The sequence below is a fragment of the Giraffa tippelskirchi genome, chromosome 12 (genome assembly GCF_054371585.1).
Source record: "Giraffa tippelskirchi isolate mGirTip1 chromosome 12, T2T-mGirTip1v1.2.pri, whole genome shotgun sequence".
Classification (NCBI taxonomy): Eukaryota; Metazoa; Chordata; class Mammalia; order Artiodactyla; family Giraffidae; genus Giraffa; species Giraffa tippelskirchi.
The window spans coordinates 35,855,180-35,871,493 of record NC_137286.1 but is presented as its reverse complement, the minus strand read 5'-3'; the positions used below and the strand labels follow the sequence as shown (position 1 = coordinate 35,871,493).

At 39.4% G+C, this 16,314-nt stretch overlaps 1 protein-coding gene across 2 annotated transcripts in view; it reads right to left on the bottom strand.

Annotated features, from left to right (window-relative positions):
- The window catches only part of ETFA (electron transfer flavoprotein subunit alpha), a 73,291-nt gene extending 57,879 nt beyond the window's left edge, over window positions 1–15,412 (bottom strand). For both annotated transcript variants that reach the window (XM_081549655.1, XM_081549656.1), the window contains exons 1-4: window positions 15,309–15,412; window positions 4,928–5,074; window positions 2,409–2,490; window positions 2,224–2,306 (exon numbers count right to left, since the gene is read on the bottom strand). In XM_081549655.1, the coding sequence (XP_081405781.1) occupies window positions 2,224–2,306; window positions 2,409–2,490; window positions 4,928–5,074; window positions 15,309–15,347 (351 nt within the window). In that variant the 5' untranslated portion in view covers window positions 15,348–15,412. The remainder of the gene's footprint in view (window positions 1–2,223; window positions 2,307–2,408; window positions 2,491–4,927; window positions 5,075–15,308) is intronic.
- Between the last annotated feature and the right edge of the window lie 902 nt (window positions 15,413–16,314).

Below are 16,314 nucleotides of genomic sequence, written 5' to 3'. Positions count from 1 at the left end.
CAATGTTCATCGCAGCACTGTTTACAATAGCCAGGACATGGAAGCAACCTAGATGTCCATCAGCAGACGAATGGATAAGGAAGCTGTGGTACATATACACAATGGAATATTACTCAGCCATTAAAAAAAATACATTTGAATCGGTTCTACTGAGATGGATGAAACTGGAGCCCATTATACAGAGTGAAGTAAGCCAGAAAGAAAAACAACAATACAGTATACTAATGCATATATATGGAATTTGAAAGATGGTAACGATAACCCTATATGCGAGACAGAATAAGAGACACAGATGCATGGAACAATTTTATGGACTCTGAGGGAGAAGGTGAGGGTGGGACGTTCTGGGAGAATGGCATTGAGACATGTGTATTGTCATATGTGAAACAGAGCACCATTCCATGTTCGATGCATGTGACAAGGGCTCAGGGCCGGGGCAATGGGATGATCCAGAAGGATGGGATGGGGAGGGAGGTGGGTGGGGGGTCCGGGAAGGGGAACACATGTAAACCCATGGCTGATTCATGTCAATGTATGGCAAAAACTATTACAATATTGTAAAGTAATTAGCCCCCAACTAAAATAAATAAATTTATTAAAAAAAAATATATATATTCTATTTTAAATAAATATACAAAATATAGAAAACTATGAAAAAAAAATAAAATAAAATAAAACAAACCAAATTTGTCAGCATTTAAAGCCTGCTTCAGTAAGTAACTCTTTCCTTGAGGCACCTTCTTTAATCGTTCAGGAAATACGACTGGAATATTATTACCTGGCTGAGCAGATTCTCACACAAATTTTATGATATTCAGACTATGTTTCTTTCTAAAGTTTTAGGGTTTTTTTTAATTCCTTGAAATTTAATACTTTTTGTAATTCTATTATCCTTTGTTTCATTTTAGCACATCTTGAAAAGAAAATTTACCACAGCACTTAAGGCACACGTCTCAATGTCCTGAAAGGATGGATGGTAAACAGATACATCTCAACACTATCTAAACAGGCTAAACCACATGGTTTCAGGGAAGGAGAGGTAATAACTAACAGTGTTTTTTTGATGCACAAAAAGATGACAGTTTTAAAATTCTTGATTACCAGTATAAAGCTGTGGTATCTTAAAAACACAATCGGTGAAGAACTATTATAGAGCAAATTGTTTAGCTTCACCTGATGGACTCTTCCTCATTCCAAATCCATTCAGAAGCTGCAGCACCAGCTATAATACTATTATGTGACCTTTGTTCTCAAAACACCCATATAGCAATCAAAGCCAGAGTATTAAAATCTAGTGAATCAGCTACAACAAATACCCTTTCTTGGTTTAACAATTTTTTAGGTGAACTGTCATCACAGAAACTCAAGACTCATGAAATTGTTTGAATCATCTAACACAGCAACAAAACCCTGAGATGGAAGGGTCCCCAATGATCCTTTAGTCAATGCTGATCTGCAACATCCCAAAATATAGTAGCTGGAATGTCAAGCCTCTGACTTAACCATTTCCAAGGAAAGTGAAAACGGCTATATAGAAAATCCATTCCATCTTTTAATAGTTCTAATTGGTAGATTGTAGACATCACCTGGCCAAACTGCATCATGTCACATATCAGAAAACAAATTTCAGGAAAGTAAATAACTCATGCAGACCACTACCCATCTCATAGCACATTCAGACATATCACAATGCATGTGATCAGATTACACTTCTCTTTACCCTAAGGATGTCTTCAACCACTACACAGCCGTTTCCAAATCTCTCAAATAGATAAACTTGGCCTTTCTTTTTTTTTTTTTTAAACTTGGCCTTTCTAAATATCCACCAGTCACCAAAACAAATCCATTTCTTATAGTGGGTTACTAATTCAAATGGCGTTCACACAATGAGACAATTCCACATTGTTATTTAAGAAAAATATGTTTAAAAATAGAGCTTTCCCCATGACAAAATCTGAAAAATCTGGAAGTGGCATTATAAAAAATTATGACAAAGTCTCAAAAGAACAGAGTTGTCTCTATGACTATAGATGAAAGCCTGGAGATAGCATTTTAACAGAAATTATATCAAAATCTTGAAAGAATAAATTTTAGCAAAACTATCACATTAATTCTGAAAGCCAGAATTAGGTATCTAAACAAAGTCTGTTGTACATCTTCAGCACCATGAAATCGAACCCTTCCAACTAGCGACATCAGATTCCACACTCTCAATCTTCTCACCTTTCCAAAGGCAGATGCTCCAGCACAGATGTGTGTGTGATTAAACTGCTTCTGAGTTGCCAAAATCAATGGTGTCAGTTCCTCTGAGAATTAAACACATTTGATAAACACATTTTATAATATTTTCAAATTCAGATATTCAAGCATAATTTAGACATTAATTTTCTTCCACCAGAAAAGCTCACCTGGAAGGAGGCCTTTGTACGCATCATGCTGAGCCACCAGAACTTTCGCTACACCTGCAACTTTGCAGAGATCTTGTGCCACCTATAAATAAAAGTTTTTAATTATCCATCTAACAGAAAGATACTAATAGAGCCACCATTACAGATTCAACAGAGTATAAAACCTTAATGGCTACTATAAAAACTGTTCTTATGAGAAAAAGAGCTACTAGGAATAAAAGAAAATCATTTAACAAAGAAAATCTTAAAGCCAATTGATCTTATGGTCTACTGACCCTAAACAAAAATTCTTGCCTTGAAAAAGTACAAATTGATAAACCAAAATCAACTTAGCTATCCACTCAAATGTAATTGTATATTGCACTCTTCCCTTTTGCTCAATGTAAATATAAGTTCATCATTTTAGAAATGGTTAGGTTCTTTCGTTCATAATAATGACACAGCCAATACATTTCAGACATTTCAGACTTAAGGTTCCTAGAACTAAACAAGACTTAACCACTCTGGTACGCAAGCCACTGCACTTCATCTGACAATAATGATTTCTGCTGATATTAAAATCAGTGATTCTGAGCCATAGAGAACCTTAGAAAACTATATTAACAGTCTACTGTCAACCCCCGAGTTCCTGCCCATCAACATATATTTATCTATAATGAAGCAAAATATTTTCTATTCTAATTCCTCTTTTCTCTTATTTGGAATCAGAATGAGGTTCTGGGAAAGCTCTTTGACCACTCAGATTTTCTGTATACACAAAGCCATTAGAATTCCTTCTTTTAAATCTGTAAGTACAGCATGACTGGTTTCTGTTTTAGCAGAAACATGGCAATCATATTATGGCCTACCGTCTTCTTGTTTACCTCCACGCTGATTCACCGATGAGGAAACATAAAAGGCTGCACCTTCCGCCCACCCTCAATGGAGGGTAAGGTTCCAACAACAGTCACTCAAGAAAGGAGGCCGTGCAAAAGCAACTCTTCTGAATCAAGTATTCACTGGCAGGTGATATTATACTATCAAATCCATCTCTTATTTCAGGCACTACACAGAAAAGTTACTTGCTGTCTATGATAAACAGCTACAGTATAAAACTGGTATCTGCCTGGGTTATTGAGAGTCTCTATATACAGGTACTGATTATTTTTCTTTAAGATTACAGTGTGACATGATAATAAGACTGTAACTGAAGAAGAGATGATTTGTTTCGATTTTTCTCAAAATACTGTAAATAAAATAACATCAAATATCTTCTAAGTTATATTAGATTAATTAAAATCACAGTAAAAAAAATGAAATCCAGAACTTGTATATCTGAAAGTAGGGCAACCAAAAAGATAGCTTAGCTATCTTTTATAACTATGCAAGAGTTAACAGTTGTTAGCAGGATTTAGGTAAAGAAATCCACATAAGCACACGCCTGCTTGAATACATTATTTTAAGATACCAATTTCATGTAAGAAATTGGCCAAAAAAACACTAACTGAACCTGCGTTATATCACATGCTCTGCATCAATACCATCTAATAAAAAATAAATTAAATTGTCTAAAAAGTAACAAGCTCTCTTCTGGATTTCTTTCCCTGAGGTCCAAGCCCCCAACTACACAACTGGCAAATCCTATATGGTGTGAGAGGCAACTGGTGGCTCAAGGTGGGTAAGCTTAATGAAAGCACGATTTCAACTACACTAAAGTCCAGAGGTACAGACTCTGCAAACCTCATTAGAGTTCCTTTTCAGAGGGTTAGTTTACAAAGCTGTCATTGTCTTACGTCAACAACCAAACTAAGAACATCTTCTAGTACCAGCTGTAGTTTTGGAAAAGTCCTTGCATTTGAATTCTTAGACCAATTAAAAATTAACACCCCTGATACTTTTTCCAGATTTACCACTTTCAGGAATTAAAAGCAATTAGCAAGTATATCGGAGAAGGCAATGGCACCCCACTCCAGTACTCTTGCCTGGAAAATCCCATGGACAGAGGAGCCTGGTGGGCTACAGTCCATGGGGTCGCTAGGAGTCGGACACGACTGAGCAACTTCACTTCCACTTTTCCCTTTCATGCACTGGAGAAGGAAATGGCAACCCACTCCAATATTCTTGCCTGGAGAATCCCAGGGACGGCGGAGCCTGGTGGGCTGCCGTCTATGGGGTCGCACAGAGTCGGGCACGACTGAAGCGACTTAGCAGCAGCAGCAGCAAGTATATTCATCAGTATTAAAAGGGACTGGCTGTTAACCTCTAAGGGGACTCAAACATTCTCTACTTGGTACCTGACGGCATATGATGGTGCCAGTGGAACTAAATCAAGTGTTTCAGCTCGCTTCAAAAGACAAAATGCCTAGTGAGCAAATCCTTTAGTTTCTTTTTCACACACAGTAATGGTTGTGAAACTGACCATTTAATGAGGTTTAGGGCCCAGTTTGGGTTACAGTCTGCATTATAACTCTCTGTCGCCATCTCTCCCTGTCTCTTGATGGCGATTTTATTTGCTATGGTTGACCTTAAAGATTTCTTACCTTGTCACATTTGGTTCCAGCTACTAAACAGGACACTTCACCTCCAAGACGTTTGGCTGCAGTGATGGTATTTAACGTAATGGGTGCAAGGGTATCATTTGCATGCTCAGCTATCACCAGGGTACTCTGAAAGCGTAGCAATGAGGTCTATAAAGAGGGGAAAAAAAGGAAAATAATGTTGCAATATAATTTTTTTTGCTCTAATTGGTAAGCAGGTGTGCTTTAAAGAGAAGTGTATGCAATACTCAGTTCTAGAAATGTATTTATAAATACTAGATCAAGAGCAAAATTGGGCTATTTTTATCTATCACTCTATTACTGATATTCCTGCCTAATAAAAATAGAAAATACAAATTAGTATTCTGTTAGAAAAAAATCTTTCTATTATTTCCAAACAACTTTCCCACTAATCTACGTTCAACAAGAAACTGATATATGTATCTGAATTTTAAATCCTTAGAACACATTCTCAAACTAGGTATCATCAATTACATTCACTAGCAGCCAATACTACTAAAGAGCACAGTATATCCAGGGATAATGATAATGTAATCAACTACTAAAGTGCTATTGCTTCAGGTAAAATGAATTTAATACCAAAATAACTGATAATGTAAATCTGTCTTTACAATACAACACTACAGCAATTTTGCTAAAGTTTCAACTGTTTAAATATGCTTTCAAATTAAAAAAAGCTTTGGGACTGTATCCTGGAACCAGTTAAAATCCTTCCAGAGATACTGTGGACTATCGAGAAACCACCATGTAGTTCATAGTCATTTGAAATAATTTCAAACACCAGAAAAACAAAGATGAATAAGAATGGTCCCTGCACTCAAAGTTTTCAAGGGAAATAAGACTAGTTCACACACAATTACAAGACAGAATAGTTTCCAGTTAATGAGAACAGCCAAAATGTTGGCAGCTGCAGATCATAGAGAATCAAGAGGAAGAATGGAAAGAAGTTTAGGTGTTCTGACATGTGAAAGGTAAGGAAGCAACCACAGGCATGAGGAGAGGAGAAAATCTGAGAACTGTCCTTGTGGAAAATGGCAATGAGAAAAAGAGGCACTAATGATCACATGACATGGTTCAGTGGTTTGAATTCAGCAATAATCTTCTGATCTGGAGTTGGAATGAAGAAAGCCTAATATAAAATGTTCCCAGAGCTTGAATTTTATAAGGAGGTTATAAATGAAGGGAAGCCAGGCACAGGACTATAATGCTGGTCACACAACTAAATCAACAGAATACATATTTTTTGTTTACTATATTATACATATCCTGATAGCTCGGATGGTAAAGAATCTGCCAGCAATGCAGAAGACCTTGGTTCAATTCCTGGGTTGGGAAGATCCCCTGGAGAAGGGAATGGCAACCCACTCTAGTATTCTTGCCTGGAGAATTCCATGGACCATGGGATCACAAAGAGTTGGGTACTACTGAGCAACTAACACCTTCACTTTGATCTTTTTATTAATACTTAGGCATACCAGTTCAACTAGTTTCCATAATCATTCAGGTTACCAGAAATTTTTTATAATTATAAACAATGCAGAGATGACCCTTCTCATAGCTCTCTGTACTCTTCCTCAACAGATGAGGTATCCTTCTAGTCCAGTAAGACTAAGAGTTCAGATTGGAACTTGGCCAGGTTACTTCAGCTGCTCTGCTTTCATAGATGACTAAGTCAGATTCTGTACAACGTTCAACAAGATAGGGGCCCCTCTTTTTCTAAGCTTCCTAGCTCTACAACTGCAACCCATTCCTTCTCGTCAGCCCTCTAAGCCTCCTCAATCCTTGATGAACCAATCCCAGAGCTGAGGGCCATAGATTCCAGGGCAAGCATTTAGGGGTAAGAATGCTTCCAGAGCCACAGAATTCGGATGGGAAGAGGACACTGAAGAATATGCCAGAGGACGGAACTGCTACATTGTTTATTAATGGATGACATTTATCTTTTTCTTCCTTTTTTTGTTTACTCAAAGGGAGCAAGAAAGGGGCGAGAAAAGGAGACTTCTGTTTTTGCTGAATCAAGTCTCTGTTTGTATAGCTTTTACGTTTTTACAATTAAAAAAAAATCTCACAGGAGGTGAGAATTTTTATGGTTAAGGTTAGAAATCTTTATGCACATCTTAAGATTCACTTCTTATGACAAAATCCTAGAAGTAGGAATGTTATGTCAAGAGAGAGGCACACTTTCAAGGCTTTTAACACTGATTGATACAAAATGTTCTCCAGAAAAGTTGTAGCAATTCACAATTCCTGGGATGGCATGAAAGTTCTTAGAAGGCAAACACCATGCCTGTTCATTTTTGTATCCCATTGCCTAGAACAATGTTTTTTCCAGTATACACCTGTAGGACTACATGGTATTTCTTTTTCCATCAGAAGAGTACACAGTAAAGAACTGTGTAATTAGGATCCAATGGCATAATTTATGATTCAAATCACATTTAACAAGAATTGCCAGTAACAAACTATTTATTACCAATATATATCAGACACCATATTTTTGATTATGCTTCACATATCATTTACCATAAAATTTATGAGCTTTTCATCACCATTTAAAGAATAAATCCAGGATTTGGTGGCAGAAGGCCCATATTTGCTATAAATTGTAGTTCCAAAATAAGATAAATTGGGTAGTTTCCTAAGGAATCGTCAAGCTTTTCAGAACTTCCGAGGGAACACTACATATTCTTCTTAAAAGGCTATTCAAAAAATTTTTAAAGAATAAACAACAACAAAAGAATATATAAGAAACTACTCAGTCCATCTATCTGACCAGTCTTAACTAAGCACTACATATATCCTAAGACACTTCACTAATAAAGCTCTCAGCTGATCTTACAAGGGAACCCTGGAACTAGGATGACCCATCAAACTTGCCCAGAATTGAAGCAAGGGGGCTGCAGACTTTAGATGCGCTTTTATTTGGGGTGTTTTTTTTTTTTTGGAATAATCAAACTAACATGACTGATGCACTTTTATTTCTGTTTCAGATTCAATCCTGGAAATAATACCATGTTTAAAAGGCAAGATATGTATCATATAAGAGACCTCCCTGGTGGTTCAGTGGTTAAGATTCAGGGGGTGCAGACTGGATTCCTGGTCAGGGGACTAAGATCCCACATGCCTTGAGGCCAAAAAACATAACATAAAACAGAAGCAGTATTGCAACAAATTCAATAAAGACTTTAAAATACTTTTAAAAATTCCTTTTAAAAAAAAGAGCACGTATACTACGTACTGAATTAAAACAAAGGTAAACAGGTGATTTAAGATAGCCAAAACTCAAAATTGAAGTGACCTTTTTACCTAAAGAAAATCCTTTACCCTTACTATTACTTCATCACCCACTAACAACAGCTGTAGTTCACCTTAGTTGACAAAGTAATTTCATAGGTTTCTCCAGCTCCCTAACTAGATTAATTCTCTCCCGCAATACATATTCCCTAAAGACCCTGTACACCTTTCATGATCACTCTTAAGATAATGTGTTCAATGTCTGTCTTCCCCAGTCTGTTTGCAAGGCATTGGGCAGGGACTAGGTCTGTCTCACTTTCCACTGTGAACTCAGCATCTATCTTTGAGTTTGATACGTAGTCGGTATTCTGTGAATGTTTAGTAACTAAGAGAGAAGTTTCCCCCAAAATGATCAAAAACTAAAGAGCAACCATTTTTCTGTCATTGATAACTTAATTATCTAAGTACTTTAATATGTGTGTCTACCAAGAACAGTACACAAACATGCTAAATCACTAGAGATACCCTATCATACTTTTTTTTTATTTTACTGATTTTTGGCTGCGCTGGGTCTTCGCTGCTGTGTGCGGGCTTTCTCTAGCTGTGACGAGTAGGGGAAACTCTTTGTTGCAGTGTGCAGGCTTCTCATTACAGTGGCTTCTCTCGTGGAGCACAGGTTCTAGGGTGCACAGGCTCAGCTGCCCTATGGCATACGGGATCGTCCCGGACCAGGGACCAAACCAGTGTCCCCTGCATTGGCAGGAGGATTCTTAGCCACTGAACCACCAGGGAAGTCTTCCCACTCCATCATATTTTTAGGGAACTTATCTGAACTTACTGACTAGACTTAGTTACAAGTAGTAAAGTGAAGTTTTCTTTTACCACCAGCTGCATACCCTTATTAAGTTGACTGGCCTTTATGAGACAGTATTCTTTTCAAGGATAGGGCTTAAAGAGATTATCATCTTCTCTCTACCCTTTCAAGGCAAGACTTCTTGAAAACAAAGTCCTTACACACAAACTCTGCTGCCTCACCTCACTCCTTCTGAACCTTTACTCACAGCAATCTGGCTTTCACTTCCACTACAACACTGAATCCAATCTCTTCAAAGTCACCATCAACATAGCTAAAGTTCAGTGAACACATCTTCATCCTCTTATTCAGCCTTAACAGTTTTGATCCTGCTTGTTTTTCAGTTCTTTCAGGAGAAACCAAGGATTGCTGTTGCTGATAAGTCATGTACAACTCTTTTGCAACCCCATGGACTCTAACCCGCTAGGCTCCTCTGTCCATGGGATTATCCCAGCAAGAATGCTGGAGTGGGCTGCCATTTCCTTCTCCAGGGAATTTTCCCGACCCAGGGATAGAACGCACGTCTCCCAGATTGCAGCCAGATTCTTTACTGTTGAGCCTGGGAAGCCCCTTTAACTGTACGTTCTTGTAGTGAACTACAACAGCAGTTGGAAGAAACAAAAGTTGGGACCCTAATTCCCCACTTTACCCTTACAAACCTACTCAAAACATAAAGTAGGAAGAATAAACATAATCTACCTCCCCCACCACCTTTGAAAACTAAATGAGGTTATGGTAAATGGGCGGAGGTCTTTTTAACTCAAAAATTAAAAAGCAGGTACAAACTATAAAATCTTTCAACTTCTACTGAAAAAGACAAATAGTATATAATTAGTTACCCATCACTATTTTAACATAACTTTTGTAATTTAAAAATGTATATTACATTTCTGAACTTTAAATTACTTTAACCTCTTTAGTAATAAAATATGGCAGCTTTTAATCATGACTAGAAATGTCATATGACATTGACTATATTATTAAAAATACAGTCAATTTACTTCTCTTTAAAAACAGACAAGACGCTTAAAGTAGACACGTTGGCAGCAGCATAATTTTATTGAATTCACCTCACGCAATAAATCTTTCAGTACCACATCAAAGTTGGCTTTCTCTCTTCCTTCAAAAGAAATTTAAATCTGCATGTAAATTACAGAGTTCAATCTCATTCATCAATGATAAACCATGGACTCTGAAAAATGTCATGCTCCTTCATACCAGTTTCATAGCTTCTGAATCATAATAGATACACCTTGCTGTCTGGGAATGAATACAGTAATAGGAAGATTCAGATAACCTTGAAAGTGTTGCTGTACTCTCTGTGTAAAATATCTCTTTGGTATCTTGAAAGTATAAGTTGTTCAGTCGTGTCCAACTCTTTGCGACCCCTATGGACTGTAGCCCACCAAGCTCCTCTGTCCATGGAGTTTCCCAGACAAGAATACTAGAGCAGGTAGCCATGTCCTTTCTCCAGCGGATCTTTCCGACCCAGGGATGGAACCCAGATCTGCATTGCGGGGAGATTCTTTACCAAATGAGCCACCAGAGAAGTCCCTTTGGTATCTTACTAGTCAACAAATCAATCTTATGTGCAAATGAATAAAACAATATTAATAATTCAGATTAATATCCTTCCAAGAATATTAACTACCTATTTTCCTCTTACTGTGGTCCTCAGCGCTTTGTTTTGGATGGAAAATACTTTCATTAACAGGTAACACTGAGGAGCCCCCTCCAAAGATGAAGGACTTTGCTCAAGGCCACAGATAAGCCAAAATGGAAACGTAACTTACATACCAAATGTGAGTCATTTAACTTACATTCTAACAGCTTAAGGTATCTCTTTTCTTTTTTCACTAACTGCAATGAAAAACAAATATAAAATTTACCATCTCAGCCAATTTTAAATATATAGTTTAGTAGTGTTAGCTATATTCACCTTGTCATGTTAACAGCCTGCTCTTTTAAATATTTTAGTAGATTAATCTATTATTAAAAATATGACTTTGTAGAAATGTGTCTTTCTAAATTTATTCAGTTAACTACAGAACAATTTTTTTAAATTTCTAGAGTAAGGAGTCAGATAAGCCATTTTGACTTTAGAGTATCATAAGTGTAAGTAAACAGGCCAGATTGAAGGGACTTGCACTTCAGCAATCTGGCACAACTTGAGCACCAAAACATTTAACAGTAGTAACAGATTATAACCTACTGAATGAAGCACGGTTCCATGAGTTCATAAAAGGCTAACAAATGTAGAAGGAACGATGGAATTAGAAAAATCACCATTTTACATCACAGTAATCATTTCTCAGGCAAGAAGCATCACCAGATAAGACTAGTGAGTGAAAGGCTGATGAGAAACAGAAGAGTTATAGTCTCAATGTATATCCCCATAAATTAGTTAAAAATCACAAAGGGAGGAGTAGTAATTTGACAGTGGAGAAACCTGGTGAATAACACTTTGGCCAAGTAATTAACACCACCAACAATGGAATAAACCAACATTATGAGCCTCCTAGTCTGATCCACTGAGTACACAATACCACTTCTGTAATACTCCTGGCAAAAATACATAACCTGAAACTAATCAGAGGAAACACCAGACAAACATAAATGGGGGACAGTCAACAAAATAGAAGGCCGGGAGCCTTCAAAAATGTCAGTGTCATCAAAGCCAAAGAAAGCCTGAGGAGCTTTCTAACAAAGACTGAAGAGACATGAGAACTAAATGCAAAGGCTGATTCTGGACTATCCCAGACCAGAGTAAGAAATATGCTACAGAAGCAAATTGGTATATATAGAAATGAGTAAACCCCAAGGTCCTACTTCAGAGCAGCAGGGAACTATAATTAATATCCTGAGATAAACCATAATGGTAAAGAATATAAAAAAGAATGTATATATATGTATAACTGAATCACTTTGCTATATAGCAGAAATTAACATAACACTGTAAATCAACTATACTTCAATTTAAAAAACAATAAAAAAATACTGCTACAAATGATTAACAAGACAACTGGTAATACATGAATAATATCTGTAGACCAGATAATGCATAGTATTGTATCATTGTTAAACTTGCTGCTTTGCCAATTATACTGTGCCAAAGAATTGATGCTTTTGAACTGTGGTGTTGGAGAAGACTCTTGAGAATTCTTTGAACAGCAAGAAGATCCAACCAGTCCATCCTAAAGGAGATCAGTCCTGAATATTCACTGGAAGGACTGATGCTGAAGCTGAAACTCCAATACTTTGGCCACCTGATGTGAAGAACTGACTCACTGGAAAAGACCCTAATGCTGGGAAAGACTGAAGGCATGAGGAGAAGGGGACAACAGAGGATGAGATGGCTGGATGGCCTCACTGACTTGATGGACATGAGTTTGAGTAACCCCCGGGAGTTGATGATGGACAGGGAGTTGATGATGGACACGAGGCCTGGTGTGCTGCAGTCCATGGGGTTGCAAAGAGTCGGACACGACTGAGCGCGAACTGAACTGTGGTTATGAAAGGTGCATACTCCTTGTTCGTAGAAAATACACTAAAAGTTTTAGGAGTAAAGGGCATGTCTGCAATATAATCTCAAATGGTTCAGAAAAATAACAGGATGTACATATGAACAGAAATAAAGCCAATGTGCCAAACTGTTAACAGCTGGTGAAATTCAGCAAAGGGTTTTGAGATTTCTTTGTGCCATTCTTAAAACTTTTCTGAAATTTCTAAATTTTTAAAGCTAAATATGTATGTGTATTTATGTATTCATTCTAGAAGTGTTCCCGCTATTTTCCTATATCTTTGAAATTCAAATCTCTCAGATGTTTCCAATGACTTTAGAGGAGTTACTTAGCATGACTTCAAATTCTGAAAATAAGTCATAAAGGTCAAAGTCTTTGGCAAACCACAGTAAAGATTTGGAAATACTGTCCATGTATATTGGCAAACTGTGTTTATAGTGATTACTTAAGCTAGTCATTCCATTTTTTTTTCTGTTGAAGTCGCTCAGTTGTGTCCGACTCTTTGTGACCCCGTGGACTGTAGCCCACCAGCTCCATCCATGGGATTCTCCAGGCAAGAATACTGGAGTGGTTGCCATTTCCTTCTCCAGGGGATCTTCCTGATCTAGGGATTGAACCCAGGTCTCCTGTACTGCAAGCAGACTCCTTACCAGTCAATAACTATAAAATAACTGAGTCCTAAATTCCCCCTCCACAACTATTTCTCTTAGGCCAGACTTCTAACTTGTCCACAAAACTACCTTCTCATTACTGTATACATTAAGAGTGTCACTCTGATACCTGGAACTTTTTCCAAATCCATGACTTTAACTTGTTTATGTCTGGATCCGCTGAGGAAAATATCTGGGAGAGAAAGACTGAAGGCTGACTTGAAGGATGTGGGTTTGAAGTCTGTGTGTATGAGGGGGGAGGGGGAATGGAGGGTTGATTTTTTTTTTTTTAATGAAACAAAGAATACACAAGAAAAGGACCTACAGATATCTAGAAAGATTGGTATGTGTCAAGGAGAAAGTCCCAGCAGGATATAAGAAAATACGCATGCACAAGGAAAAGTGTAGAAAAAGTACAAAACATCTGTAAAGTTTCTGACCCAAGTTTAGCAATCTTGTCACTTAACCTAACTGTAAATTAGAAACCTTCAGAATCTACAATATAAAGTGTTACTCGACTTGTAACTGGTCAATCTCCAAATACTACTGTCCCATCAGTTCAATTCAGTCGCTCAATCGTGTCTGACTCTTTGCGACCCCATGAACTGCAGCACGCCAGGCCTCCCTGTCCATCACCAACTGCCGGAGCTTACCCAAACCCATGTCCATCAAGTCAGTGATGCCATCCAGCCATCTCATTCTCTGTTGTCCCCTTCTCCTCCTGCCCCCAATCCTTCCCAGCATTAAGGGTCTTTTCCAATGAGTCAACTCTTCGCATGAGGTGGCCAAAGGATTGGAGTTTCAGCTTCAACATCAGTCCTTCCGATGAACACCCAGGACTGATATCCTCTAGGATGGACTGGTTGGATCTCGTTGCAGTCCAAGGGACTCTCAAGAGCCTTCTACATCACAGTTCAAAAGCATCAATTCTTTGGCGATCAGCTTTCTTCACGTCCAACTCTCACATCCATACATGACTACTGGAAAAACCATAGCCTTGACTACACGGACCTTTGTTGGCAAAGTAATGTCTCTGCTTTTAAATATGCTATGTAGGTTGGTCATAACTTTCCTTCCAAGGAGTAAGCGTCTTTTAATTTCATGGCTGCAATCACCATCTGCAGTGATTTTGGAGCCCCAAAAAATAAAGTCTGACACTGTTTCCACTGTTTCCCCTCTATTTCCCATGAAGTGATGGGTGGGACCAGATGCCATGATCTTAAGTTTTCTGAATGTTGAGCTTTAAGCCAACTTTTTCACTCTCCTCTTTCACTTTCATCAAGAGGCTCTTTAGTTCTTCTTCACTTTCTGCCATAAGGGTGGTGTCATCTGCATATCTGAGGTTATTGATATTTCTCCTGGTTATTGATATTTGTCCCATAGCGTTAGACAAAAACGTATTTTCTATCACTCTTTCTCATAATAGAAAAATGTGGTAATCATGAGTTGTAACTAACAAAAGCATCAAAAACTTAGCGCTACTAATAGTTCCCCAGCTACTTAGCCAACAATCTGCTGGATTAAAAAAAGCGAATTGGCCAAAGTTATCAATACAATCACCTAAACTCACCACTGTCCCATTCACCAGAGAGCAGACCAAGTTTCCAAAACCACATCGCCCCTCGCCCCCAGTTCTTGACAGTGAGTGGGTTCGACCAGCCATAATGCGCCCAGGGAAAATGTTTAATTCTTTCAGAAACGTCACCTTCGAAGCCGAACTCTGGTTTTTAATTTTTCACAAGAGGGCATCCCAGCGGAGACACTTTCCTCCCTAGGGTAAAGATTCCCCGGGGACGCAGGTGCTCGCTCCCCGCCAAATGTGGAAAACCTGGCGGCCCAGCAGTGCAAAGAGGAAAGCTGGAGGGCTGGAGAAGGGCAGCGGGAGCGTAGGTTCGGTACTTTGAGCTCTGACCTCGACCCCCAGCTGGCGACCCGGAAGGAGGCAAGGGCAGGCCCCAAAACTTTGAACCCGAACCCCGGTTCAACCTGGGCCTGCCAGCGCGAGGGCCAGCTAGGTCTGGGGGTGGCGGTGACCTTCACCCAGACCTTCACAAGAACAGCAGATTAAGGCCGGACCGTCACCGGGCCTCCCCGCCCGGACTCACCGCCCGCCGGAGCTGCCCAGGAGCCGCGGCTCGGAACATAGTCCCTGCACCGATTCGCCTCACTGCAGCCAAAAGTGGACCGAAACGCAACCCCTCCGGGAGTCACCGTAACGCTCGCGAGACGCGGGAACGAGAGCAGGCGCCCCAAGCGAGCGTAGAGAGGGGGAGCTTAAGGTTTCCGCCTGCCGATTGGGCGGTCGCGCAACCAATGGGGAAAGCGGAAAGTTAGAGGCTGTACTTGGGAGTGGGAGGAGAGTGGAATTGTGTTAAATAAGGAAAGGCAGGGGCAAAGCGGGGCAGGTGGTGGTGACAGTAGCTCAGACTGCCTGCCAGTTCCAGCGTGCAGCGCTGTTACACTGGACTGATGACGTCACTGTCCTGGCTTCCCAGTCCTCTCGACGAAGTCCACCGCTCAAGCTCTAATTATTCGTCTGCCTGTTCACTTGTTTACAGATATCAGTGCTAAGACCTGCAATATGCTAAACACATATTTCAGATCAGTTCAGTTCAGTCGCTCAGTCGTGTCCGACTCTTTGCGACCCCATGAACCGCAGCACGCCAGGCCTCCCTGTCCATCACCAACTGCCGGAGTCTACCCAAACCCAAGTCCATTGTGTCGGTGATGCCATCCAACCATTTCATCCTCTGTCGTCCCCTTCTCCTCCTGCCCTCAATCTTTCCCAGCATCAGGGTTTTTTCAAATGAGTCAGCTCTTCGCATCAGGTGGCCAAAGTATTGGAGTTTCAGCTTCAACATCAGTCCTTCCAATGAACACCCAGGACGGATCTCCTTTAGGATGGACTGGTTGGATCTCCTTGCAGTCCAAGGAACTCTCAAGAGCCTTCTCCAACACCACAGTTCAGGTCAGGGCAATATAATAAAAGGATGCATGAAAGGTTGACTTCACCAGACTCTGAAGGAAAACGTATCATTATTATTATGGAAGGAATGATTCCTGGAATTGTTGATGTTTGAGCTGGGTTCTAGAAGGAGGATGAACAGGGAG